Raw genomic sequence first — 12,916 nt, 5'->3', positions numbered from 1 at the left:
CAGTCGTGAAGGTTGAGCAAATCATGCGTGAATATCGGCGGATCGCCCTGGATGATCTCGGCACTTTGGTTCCTGAGGTTTCCTGAAGCACCGCTCACAGACGTTGAACAGAAAAGTTGAAATCCCGGAAGGTGTGCGCAAGATGGGTGCCACGCATGCTGACCGAAGACCACATGTGGCAACGAGTTAATTCTTTGATATAGATGTTGATTCCCAAAGCAAATCTGAAATATTTGTCCCGAATGAGTAAATTTATAATACCAATATAAATGGTTCGTTATTGGACATTATAAATTTTCCAGTTAACTCATTCCTGGTTGCCAGCGATTCACCCTCATGTGCTAGGTTGGGCTCATCAGTTGGTACCTAGCACTTGGCTACTCGGAGCCTATGCCAGCGTCTTGGTAGGTGTGCTAGGTACCAACTGATGAGCCCAACCTAGCACATGAGGGCAAAATGCTGGCAACCAGGAATGAGTTAGCTGGAAAATTTATAATGTCCAATAATGGATCATTTATATTGGTATTATAAATTTACTCATTCGGGACAAATATTTCAGATTCGCTTTGGGAATCAACATCTATATCATCTGATAGCCAAGCAGGCATCAATTTTTGGTAAAGAGACAAAGTCTCTCATGGTGCATTGGCACTGCCGGTGGCTCCAAGTAGCCTTGAGTGGGGATCAACATTAGAATGTTAGACTTGCCTCCAATGTAGAGTCCCACTCGACATGACAATAGCTTGTACTTGCAGCATTCATATGATTACTGTGCTGTGTTCCAGTATTGTAGAGCTATATAACGGTCTTTGAGAGAACATTTTTCCCTATTTACTATAGTTCACGGGAATCATTATAACTTGGTAACCTCTCTTATTCTCAAATGTTTTTGAAAGTTTACTGATGATAAAGATTGAATGTAAACATGGCTTCTGCTTCATCTTCATTCACGGAAGTTGATATTTTAGAACAGTTAGTGGTCAATGATAGAGACGTTGATAAAGCAACAACTGACTTGAATGATTTAATAATGAATAATATAACAAAGTAAACAGAGCGAATAGTGAGATAATGAAAATGAAACTGGATGTGGTGATAGTCCTCCAAATCCATGGTGCGAGTGAAGAGGTGGCATTCCTAATTTATCTGCATTCTTATTCAGCGAAACAATTTGTGGATGTAAGGCATCATGTAGGAACAATCTTTCATCACTGAAACTGTAAATATATTTCATATAACATCATTATATTTGTGTTAGACTGTTTTGCAGTGCTCACTTCCTACAGCTGTTCATAATGCAGAAATTAATTAGGGGTGGAGCAGGAAGCAAGGTTAATATCCGGGTAATCTATATTACCAGTATTTAAAACCCCCATGACCATTCTGTCTTTCACAGCCTTATTGAGAAATCAGGAACTCTTCATCTGCTGAAATTGGAACCAAACCTACACTGCTTCCTCCCTTTTACAAGAAAAATGCAATGAACTGCACAGATCACAATCTTTACACTTTTAAAGAAAAATATGTTTCTTTCAGCAAAGTAATTGTGGCATATTGGCCATGCTGACAAGCACAAACCCATCTATTAGCATATGTTTGAAACATCCATTGCAGAGTTCTGTTACCTTCGAATGTGATACTAAGAAAGACGAACATTTGGAAGCCTGAAATTGGCACCAAATTAGGGCTACCAGATCTCCCGTGCTTTAGCACTATTTTTTCAAGTCACCTGTTTCCTATACAGGGTGAACATAAAATGCCGCACTTGGAGGTCGGCATGCGATTCCTCATCCCATTGCAAGATAAAAGTTTCTATAGCCAAATCAGATCTGATGCTATTGGAAAAAAAGTCAAAAACGAGAAGCTGGCAACACTGTCACATCCTGCAGCGCATCGGAATATAATAGAGAAATGTGCATCATCCCGCTCTACCGTACCCGCCGTCTCAGCTCACTGAGTAGACTGCTGGGTTATCAAACCCACATGCACCATGGAGCTACGGCTCAAATCTACGTCAGAAATTTTTTCTTTTGTATGTGTGACGTCAGGTCCCTAGTTCCAGTCGTGTAACTGCGTTTGTAAGCATGACATCCTGTTGTCACATGACAACAGTCGAACACATGACAGTGTGATCCAATCAACTGAATGCACGAGTCGACTAACCACGCAGTGCACAACCATAACTGGTCCTGTCAAGTGCATGTAGGGCGGCTTCCTGATGGAGTGCACAAACGGCGAATACGTCGATATGCTTTTAGTGTTGGGTGCATCCGATAACTAAGCATTTGCTGCTGCTCGTGAGTATGCAGCACGATACCCTCAAAGGTGCCATCCCAATAAGAATGTTTTTAGTCGCCTTGAGCAACACCTGCGGGAAACCGGTAATCTTTGTTCACAAGTAGTGGACAGAGGTCATCCAAGGACCAGATGTACTCCACAAACAGAGGACAACATTCTTGAAGCCGTTCACCAATCACCTCAGCAAAGTACCCGTGATATTGCAAGGTAGTTCCAGGTATCTCAAACACTGGTTGTTGATGTGTTGCACAATGAAAAACTGCATCCATATCATTACACGTTAACTCAACACCAGCAGCCAGAAGACCACATTCAACAAGTACAATTCTGTGAATGGCTTTTGCAACAAGTTGAAGATAACAAATATTTTTAAAGAATGTGATATGGAGTGACGAATGTAGCTTCACTCGGGAAGGTATTTTCAACCACAACAACAGCCATTATTGGTCTGACCACAACCCACGTCACCCATGAACGTGGCTTTCAGGCACGCTTTGGCATACACATGTGGGCTGAAATTGTGGGAGGAGTGCTTTTAGGCCCTTACCTATTGCCAGAGAAGTTGGACTAGGCTACACTGGATTACCCATTATGCTATGCACAATAATTCCATAGCGTACGTGTGCCGTCCAGTCTTATCTTCACAGAGCAGGTACGTGCACTTACGAGCAACGTTTACTTCACAGCAGATGTTCAAAGCGATCCCCTTACATTTGCAAACACTTCGCCACTCACTGGAGCATACTTTGCTGGACCCTACGCAACACACCTGCATCCACCATTGCCGATGCAGCATGCATGCGACCTATTAGGTCTTGTACATCCATGGGTGGAGTACTATAAACATGGTGCTTTAAGTATCCCCACAAATAAAAATCTAGTGGATTAAGGTCCGAGGAATGTAGACGACCAATCCGTTTCCCTGGAAACACTTCATTTAACCAGTTACGCACAGTCATTCCAAAGTGTGGCAGTGCACCATCATGCTGAAACCATAGCTATCGCCGAACACCAAGAGGAATGTTCTCTAAAGCGTCAGGCAAAGTATTGCCCAGAAACGTATGATAACATTGTTCTAGAATTTACACTTATGGGTCATCATTAACAAACTTATACATACTAAACTTTAAAAAACCTCTTAAATATAAAACGTTTATATATTATGTAATATTAGCAGAACAGCTAAACTATAAGAGGAACAAAATTATTATTTTTTTTTTTTTGATAACCAATAGCAAATTCCATACCTAACTAAACTATGAAATTTGATTGTTATGTTTGAGAGCTTGTAATTAGATTAAAGACACCATGGCTGGAGAAACAATCAAATGATAGCTAGGAGAATTTTCAAAATAAGAAAATAAAAAGGCTTGATTATGTGTGTTTATCTTACAAGTTGCTGTAAATTTCCATTATGCTCATAAATGGTTTCAACTTTTTGAAATCCAATGTAGATTTTGTCAATGCAGCCAAGTCAAGTTGAGCATACTATGCAAATATTTTATAATTTACCTCTCAGTGGAAGTGTGTATCTAGTTTTCTATGGCCACGTCAAAAGTTTTCTGGTTTTCTGATCACCCTAATTTCAGTTTTAAAATCTGGCAACCTTCCACCAGATATAGGTTACAAGAACAATGCTATGATGACTATCATATTTGAACTGGTTAGTGAAAAATACTTTCTCTCAGTGAAGTGAATGAATTATCGTAGTCATTCTGTCATATGGAATGACATCACCTTCACTTAAAAGTATGAGACAGAGACCTTACTGCTGAGATCAGTGAATAATATATAACAAATTTTGAATATGGATGCTTCATTATAGGTATTTCCATGCTAGAATTTTGCATGCTTTGTTCTTTCTCAATGATATGCCTCTCATCCAGCAAGGTGAGACTGTCCTCCTGCCCACTTTGAAAAGTTCATATACAGAGAGTGATACTACACAATCATTAAACTTCATTGTAAGTGGATGCATGATAGACATCTCTATTCACTCATACAAGAATGACAAATTTATTGCATGACGTAAATCTACTTTTTGATTAGTAATTACAACCTATAAGCAATTAATTTCATTGTTCGAGTCCGTATTGATGGATATGACTTCTTTCTTAAAGAAGGGTTTTTATCGAAACTGGCTTCCAACCAATTAGGTCGTGTTACATACATTTCATACGTGTTGAAGAGATGTTAATTACAGAACAAAAATGGCCAACCAGACACCAGTAGGACCTGAACCCACAACCTCCCGATTTTGCATTGGTTGCTCTATAATACCAATATAAATGACCGTTATTGGACTTGGTTGCTCTACCAATTGAGCTATGGTGGCCAAGGCCATCTTTGTTCTGTTGGAAAGGATCTAAGCTACAGGTCTGGCACTCCTGCCATCACACTGTAGAGTGAGTTTAAGTCGCCTGTTGAGGGCCAAGTCAATGAATATTGAAATTTCACGACTGCATTGTAATTGAAACCGACTTTCAACCTATTAGGTCGTGTTACGTACATTTCGTACGCGTTGAAGAGATGTTAAGTACAGAATGAAAATGACCAACTGGACACCAGTGGGACCTAATCAATACAATATTTGTAACATTTGTAACTAAGACTAGCACTAGTTTTGACTGATAAGAACAGTCATCTTCAGCTATTCATAAGATAGTCTAAGATAGAATATAGCCTCTAAACAATTGAACTGAAAGTCAACTAGGACCATAATCTTAAAACTATGACAATGAACTGGTCGACAGAAAACACAAATATACACAATTAAGATCATTGAGTGCAGTCCATGTATAGATATTTGGTCATGATGAACAGTTGTTCGTGTGAAAAGTGACACTATCTTATTGTCCGTTGAATACATGTAGGAATAAAATGTAAACATGCATAAAAAACTGAGGATATTATAGATGTGATCCTCTATGAACACTATCTGCCTGTTGCCATTTCTTGATGGATGCAGTATTTTTTTATCCGTCTCTTGGCACAGGCCAGAGCAAAGTGTAGCTTCCACCAAAGTCCCAGTCTCATCCATGCCTGTGACAATATGGAAACTGCTGGAGTATGGGTGGTACTGAGTAATGACATTTGGGGCACAACTAGTGTCTGAGTGTTATGAAAGGTGTTGCTCATAGGATCAGTCGTGCTGCAGTGGCACCTTCTGGTCCAGTGAGGAAAGCAAGGGCAAACTACCTCACCCCTCATCTTGCCTAGTACGCCTCATTTAGGCTCTGCCATTGGTTTTTGCAGTTTCCCTATAACTGCATAGCCTTTGGTGGTGCTATTTGAGGATCAAACCAGCCTCTGGGCTGATGACCTAACAGACACAGACATGAACACTATATTGCTGCATGATAATCAAAGAGTGTCCTGATGTTAGGCTAGTGATGGAATTTCTTACTTTAAAACCATTAATCACAACATAAAATATGCTGCACATGAAAGTGAAGTGTTTGGTTCAATCCTCTCAAAAGTGATATTGCCATGTTAGATTAAAGGATATCCTGATGTTAAGAAATTAAGTCATGTCCATCCATATGGATGAGGTGAAGGATATCTATAAAGAGAAAACATACAAGTAATCTTAGATAGATCAGTATTTTAAAAAAAAATTGAATTATGGACTATAAGAACGACTTACCCTTCAAAGTTCTGCTAGTACACAATTCCGCAGCTGTTAGTGTGTTTCATGAGCTCAATGGTAGCTTAGATTCTTATGTGGAGAGAAGGGGTGGGAGTGGGGGAAGGAGAAGAAGGAAGGGAAAGTCAGGAGGGATGGGAGGAAAGGGGAAGGAGGGAGGAATTAGGAGGACCGTTTATTGAATTTTTTATCATAGTATTTGGATACTATAGGAATTATTGATCTTTAATTGTCGACCCTGTATAAAATTTTATTTACAGGATACACTAACATGTTCGTTTCAAATACTGAATTACTTTTCACACAGTAATTTGAAGACTGGCTAACATATATGTGATTTAGTAAAATGTCAACAAAAAGTTGTAGCTCAGGCCAATATTGATTAAAAGAGTCAAACAATTTACCTCAATAGCAACAAGTTTCTGGTCAGGTAGAGCAGGGCTGAACATGACAGATGCTTTCTCTTTAAGTACCCCTAGAGATGTGGTTACAATCACGTGATTGGCTGAATACCATGATCCATCTAAACAATATATCCGTACTTTCTCTTTACCACTCTTATCCCATACAATTTTTGTAACTTCCTTGTTCAGGAGGGTCTTGCTCATCACAGGTAACTCTTGTGCTGGGTCAGGGTACTTCCTCTGAAAGAGAAACATACACTAGATTACAGCTACAGTACTAAAATCATCATGAAAAAACTAGACTCTGCTGTCAACCTAATGTCAGTTCAAAACTTCTGGTCTTTCCAGCATTTAGAAAATCCTAATCTCTTTCAACTTCAAGTTTTCTCCTGAAAAATATACTTACTGTCAAAAAACATATCCCCATATGTGATTACTGATTATGCAGCAAACAGAAGACCACAGTTTGCGATCAGGTGGAGAATGCTGACACCAAAATACATTCACTTGTTCAGAACTGAAGTTCTTACCATAAGTAAACATATATAAATACTGTAATGAAATTTGGACTCCTGAAAGGATATACAATGAACATATCCATCATCATCTTTTCCTACCACTTTTCCCACGCGTGTGGGATCGCGGGTGCGAACCGCATCGCCACATGTGGATTTGGCCCTGTTTTATGGACTGATGTCCTTCCTGTATGTAATCACTATTGCGTGTTTTTGCGGTGGTTGGTAGTGTAGTGTGTAGTGTGAATATGAAGAGGAGAGTGTTGGGACAGACACAAACACCCAGTCCCCAATCCAGAAGAATTAATCAGAAGCGATTAAAATCCCCGACCCGGCCAGGAATCGGACCCGGGACCCTCTAAACCGAAGGCCAGTACGCTGACCATTCAGCCAACGAGTCGGACAATGAACACTACCCATAAAAAATATTTTTATTAAAATTTATGGTATGTCCATGTTCAGTTAATCAAAACTAGTAGTGCTTCATAATCTTAAAACAAGCATTTTGCTTTAGTGTGGCAGTGGGCTCATTAGTTGAAACACCATACCTCTTCAAGAAGTTAATTAGTTCACTGCAAACCTCCTTTGTAACATAATGAAGTGACAGTAAACATCCTCACCCCACCGCTCAAAAAAAAAAAAAAAAAAAAAAAACATGGCACTATTGCTCCAATGAACCTTGGCCTACCAAGTAACTGCTGCTCTGCCCAAAGGCCTGCAGATTATGAGGTGATGTGGCCAGCACAACAAGTCATCATCTTCACAGCAAAGTCCATACGATGTTCCGCTGTCCTCATCAGTCTACTCAAATCTAGTCTTGTCCAATCCTGTAAGGTCCTCAGCCAAGAGTGTTCCCTTCGACCGTGACCTCTATGTCTATCAATTTCACTCTGCATGATCAATTTTAAATAGGTTGTATTTTTCATCCCAGTCTAGAAAGCCAAGAATAACGGCCGAGAGGATTCGTCGTGCTGACCACACGACACCTCGTAATCTGCAGGCCTTCGGGCTGAGCAGCGGTCGCTTGGTAGGCCAAGGCCCTTCAAGGGCTGTAGTGCCATGGGGTTTGGTTTGGTTTGGTTTGTACTTTTCATTCCTCATAATATGCCCAAGTTGATTGTACACATCAACAATCGTTCCCTCCTCATGCATCTAAGTACAACAACATTGGAGAAGTAGCAGTCCACAAGATCCGTAACATCCTTCTGAACACCAACATCTCGAAGGCATATATTCTCATAATGGTGTTACGTTTCCGAGTCCATGTCCCAGCACCGTACAGAAGCACTGTGATGTGACATGTCTCCACACTGAGGCTTCTGTCACACAGCAGATTCTTCAATTTCAGAAAGCTAGTACGAGCCATTTCTATTCATACTCAAATCTACAAATCCGGGTCCAAGTCCTCAGTAATCCAGCTGCCAAGGTACTTAATCAATCGATCACTACTGATCAGCATTTGGGGTAGTTGCCCGGGTGGCATATTCCCTATGAGTTGTTTCTCTAGCCTTTTCTTAAATGATTCCAAAGAAGTTGGAAATTTATTGAACACCTCCCTTGGTAAATTATTCCAATCCCGAACTCCCCTTCCTAAAAACGAATATTTGCGAGAATTTGTGCTCTTGAATTCCAACTTTATCTTCATATTGTGATCTTTCCTACTTTTAAAGACACCACTCAAACATTCGTCTACTGATGTCATTTCACGCCATCTCTCCACTGAGAGCTCGGATCATACCCACTTAATACCAATATATTTTGGTCTGTTACTGGACATTGTTACTTAGTCGAGCAGCTCGTCTCCTTTCTCCCAAGTCTTCCCAGCCCAAACTTTGCAACATTTTTTAAATGCTACTCTTTTGTAGAAAATCACCCAGAACAAATTGAGCTGCTTTTCTTTGGATTTTTTCCAGTTCTTCAATCAAGTAATCCTGGTGATGGTCCCATACACTGGAATCATACTCTAGTTGGGGTCTTACCAGAGACTTATATTCCTTCTCCTTTACATCTTTACTACTACCCCTAAATACCCTCATAACCATGTGCAGAGATCTGTACCCTTTATTTACTATCATATTTATGTGATTACCCCAATGAAGATCTTTCCTTATATTAAGACCTAAGTACCTACAATGAACCCCAAAGTGAACTTTCACCCCATCAACGCAGTAATTAAAACTGACAGGAATTAAAACTGACAGGACTTTTCCTATTTGTGAAACTCACAACCTGACTTTTAACCCAGTTAATCATCATACCAATGCCTACTGTCCATCTCACAACATTATCGAGGTCATTTTGCAGGTGCTCACAATCTTGTAACTTATTTATTACTCTGTACAGAATAACATCATCTGCAAAAAGCCTTATCTCTGATTCCACTTCTTTACACATCTCCTTGATACATATCAGAAAACATAAAGGTCCAATAATACTGCCTTGAGGAATTCCCCTCTTAATTATTACAGGGACAGATAAAGCTTCGCCTACTCTAATTCTCTGAATTCTATTTTCTAGAAACATAGCCACCCATTCAGTCACTCTTTTGTCAAGTCCAACTGCACTCAAGCAGGCATCAATTTTTGGTACTGAGACAAAGTCTCTCATAGTGCATTGGTACTGCCGGTGGCTACAATTAGCCTACACAGTGGCCTTCACGGTATGCTAGGTACCAACTGATCAGCCCAGCCTAGCACACGGGGGCGAAACGCTAGCAACCAGGAATGAGTCAGCTGAAAATTTATAATGTTCAATAACAGACCATTTTATTGGTATTACAAATTTACTTACGCTTGAGGAAGTGGAGGGATGGTAAATAAACTCCATTGTCATAAAGCAGCAGGAACAGATGAAATTAAACCTGAAATGGTGAAGTATAGTGGGAAGGTAGGGATGAAATGGCTTCATCGCATAGTAAAATTAGCATGGAGTGTTGGTAAGGAACCTTTATATTGGACAAAAGCAGTAATTGCACCTATATATATGCAAGGGAACAGGAAGGATTGCAACAACTGTAAAGGTATCTCATTGATTAAAGTACGGTATTCACTGGCATCTTGGAAGGGAGGGTGGGATCAGTCGTTGAGAGGAAGTTGGATGAAAACCAGTGTGGTTTCAGACCACAGAGAGGCTGTCAGGATCAGATTTTCAGTATGCGCCAGATAATTGAAAAATGCTACGAGAGGAATGGGCAGTTGTATTTATGTTTTGTAGATCTAGAGAAAGCATATGATAGGGTACCGAAGGAAAAGATGTTCACTACACTGGGGGACTATGGAATTAAAGGTAGATTATTAAAATCAATCAAAAGCATTCATGTTGACAATTGGGCTTCAGTGAGAATTGATGGTAGAATGAGTTCTTGGTTCAGGGTACTTACAGGTGTTAGACAAGGCTGCAATCTTTCATCTCTGCTGTTCGTAGTTTACATGGATCATCTGCTGAAAGATATAAAATGGCAGGGAGGGATTCAGTTAGGTGGAAATGCAGTAAACAGTCTGGCCTATGCTGACAACTTGGTCTTAATGGCAGATTGTGCCAAAAGCCTGCAGTCTAATATCTTGGAACTTGAAAAGAGGTGCAATGAGTATGGTATGAATTGCCTCTCGAAGACTAAATTGATGTCAGTAGGTAAGAAATTCAACAGAAATGAATGTCAGATTGGTGATACAAAGCTAGAACAGGTCGATAATTTCAAGTATTTAGGTTGCATGTTCTCCCTGGATGGTAATATAGTAAGTGAGATTGAATCAAGGTGTCATAAAGATAATGCAGTGAGCTCGCAGTTACGATCAAGAGTATTCTGTAAGAAGGAAGTCAGCTCCCAGGCGAAACTCTCTTTTCATCGGTCTGTTTTCAGACCAACTTTGCTTTACGGGAGCAAAAGCTGGGTGGACTCAGGATATCTTATTCATAAGTTAGAAGTAACAGACATGAAAGTAGCAAGAATGTTTGCTGGTACAAACAGGTGGGAACAATGGCAGGAGGGTACTCAGAATGAGAAGATAAAGGCTAATTTAGGAATGAACTCGATGGATGAAGCTGTACGCATAAACCGGCTTCTGTGGTGGGGTCATGTGAGACGAATCGAGGAGGATAGGTTACCTAAGAGAATAATGGACTCTGTTATTGAGGGTACGAGAAGTAGAGGTAGACCAAGACAACGATGGTTAGACTCGGTTTCTAACGATTTAAAGATATGGGGTATAGAACTAAATGAGGCCCCAACACTAGTTGCAAATCGAGGATTGCGGCGACGTTTAGTAAATTCACAGAGGCTTGCAGACTGAACGCTGAAAGGCATAACAGTCTATAATGATAATGTATGTATGTTATAAATTTACTCATTTGGAACAAATATTTCAGATTCCCTATGGGAATCAACATCTATATCATCTGATGGCCAAGCAGGCATCAATTTTTGGTAATGAGACAAAGTCTCTCATAGTGCATTGGCACTGCCGGTGGCTACAATTAGCCTACACAGAGGTCTCCACGGTATGCACTAGCCATGTGTCTTGGTAGGTGTGCTAGGTACCGTGCATGAGCGAAACGCTAGCAACCAGGAATGAGCTGAAAATTTATCATGTCCAATAACGGACCATTTAAATTGGTATTATAAATTTACTCATTCGGAACAAATATTTCAGATTCCCTATGGGAATCAACATCTATATCATCTGATGGCCAAGCAGGCATCAATTTTTGGTAATGAGACAAAGTCTCTCATAGTGCATTGGCACTGCCGGTGGCTACAATTAGCCTACGCAGTGGTCTCCACGGTATGCACTAGCCATGCGTCTTGGTAGGTGTGCTAGGTACCATGCATGAGCGAAATGCTAGCAACCAGGAATGAGCTGAAAATTTATCATGTCCAATAACGGACCATTTTAATTGGTATTATAAATTTACTCATTTGGAACAAATATTTCAGATTCCCTATGGGAATCAACATCTATATCATCTGATGGCCAAGCAGGCATCAATTTTTGGTAATGAGACAAAGTCTCTCGTAGTGCATTGGCACTGCCGGTGGCTACAATTAGCCTACGCAGTGGCCTCCACGGTATGCACTAGCCATGCGTGTTGGTAGGTGTGCTAGGTACCAACTGATGAGCCCAGCTTAGCACACAAGGGCGAAACGCTGGCAACCAGGAATGAGTTAGCTGAAAATTTATCATGTCCAATAACGGACCACTTAAATTGGTATTAAAAATTTACTCATTAGGAACAAATATTTCAGATTCCCTACGGGAATCAACATCTATATCAAGCAAGCTGTGTGTCGTGACCGTGGCCAATGCAGAGCAAGCTACAGTAACTGCTGACACATCAACATCCAATAGGAAGGTTGTGTGATATCCCGTCGTGTGTAGAGCGGGCTAGCCTCGATGGCGAGTCAACTGATTTTCACACCAAATGAGAGATGTGTGCAGCAATATTTCTACGGGCTAACCGGCTCAACTGCATGGACATTCATCATGAAATCACTGCTGTATATGGTGAGCAAACAATTTTTTGCCCAGGTATTGTAAAGTGGTGTAAGCAATTTGACGCTGGACGCACGGATCTCACAGACTAATATCGCGAAGGCAGGCCCGCAACGTCCAGTACCGTTGCAAATGTTGACCGCGTGGATGGGATCATTAGAGAGAATTGACACATAACACTGCAGAAAATTGCCAACGTGCTGAATATTTCATATGGCAGTGTGTTCTCTATTGTTCAACAGCACCCTGGATTTTGAAAACTGTGTCAAGTATGGGTCCCACGTCTGCTCACCGATGTTCACAAGACACTGCTTCCAATTGTCACTGGCATTTTTACAATGGTATTCTGTGGAGGGCAACTAGTTTCTGCAGCGAAACATCACAGGGGATGAAATGTGGGTCCACCATTTCATCCCCGAAACAAAGAGAACATCGATGGAATGGGTGCACACCACATCACCACCACAAAAGAAGGCCAAGGTCCAAGCTTCAGCAGGAAAGGTAATGGTGACAGTGTTCTTTGACATGAAGGGTGTGGTGCATGTGAAATTTATGCTGAAAGGC

General features: G+C 40.6%; 1 protein-coding gene across 1 annotated transcript in view; it reads right to left on the bottom strand.

The window, feature by feature from the left end:
- LOC136857345 (uncharacterized) overlaps positions 1–12,916 on the bottom strand; it is a 280,832-nt gene that overhangs the window by 136,510 nt on the left and 131,406 nt on the right. The window contains exon 4 of the mRNA XM_067135953.2: positions 6,349–6,588. Coding sequence (XP_066992054.2) covers positions 6,349–6,588 — 240 coding nt within the window. The remainder of the gene's footprint in view (positions 1–6,348; positions 6,589–12,916) is intronic.

The sequence above is a fragment of the Anabrus simplex genome, chromosome 1 (genome assembly GCF_040414725.1).
Source record: "Anabrus simplex isolate iqAnaSimp1 chromosome 1, ASM4041472v1, whole genome shotgun sequence".
Classification (NCBI taxonomy): Eukaryota; Metazoa; Arthropoda; class Insecta; order Orthoptera; family Tettigoniidae; genus Anabrus; species Anabrus simplex.
The sequence above is the reverse complement of the archived record's forward strand: the minus strand, read 5'-3'. Positions and strand labels throughout refer to the sequence as shown.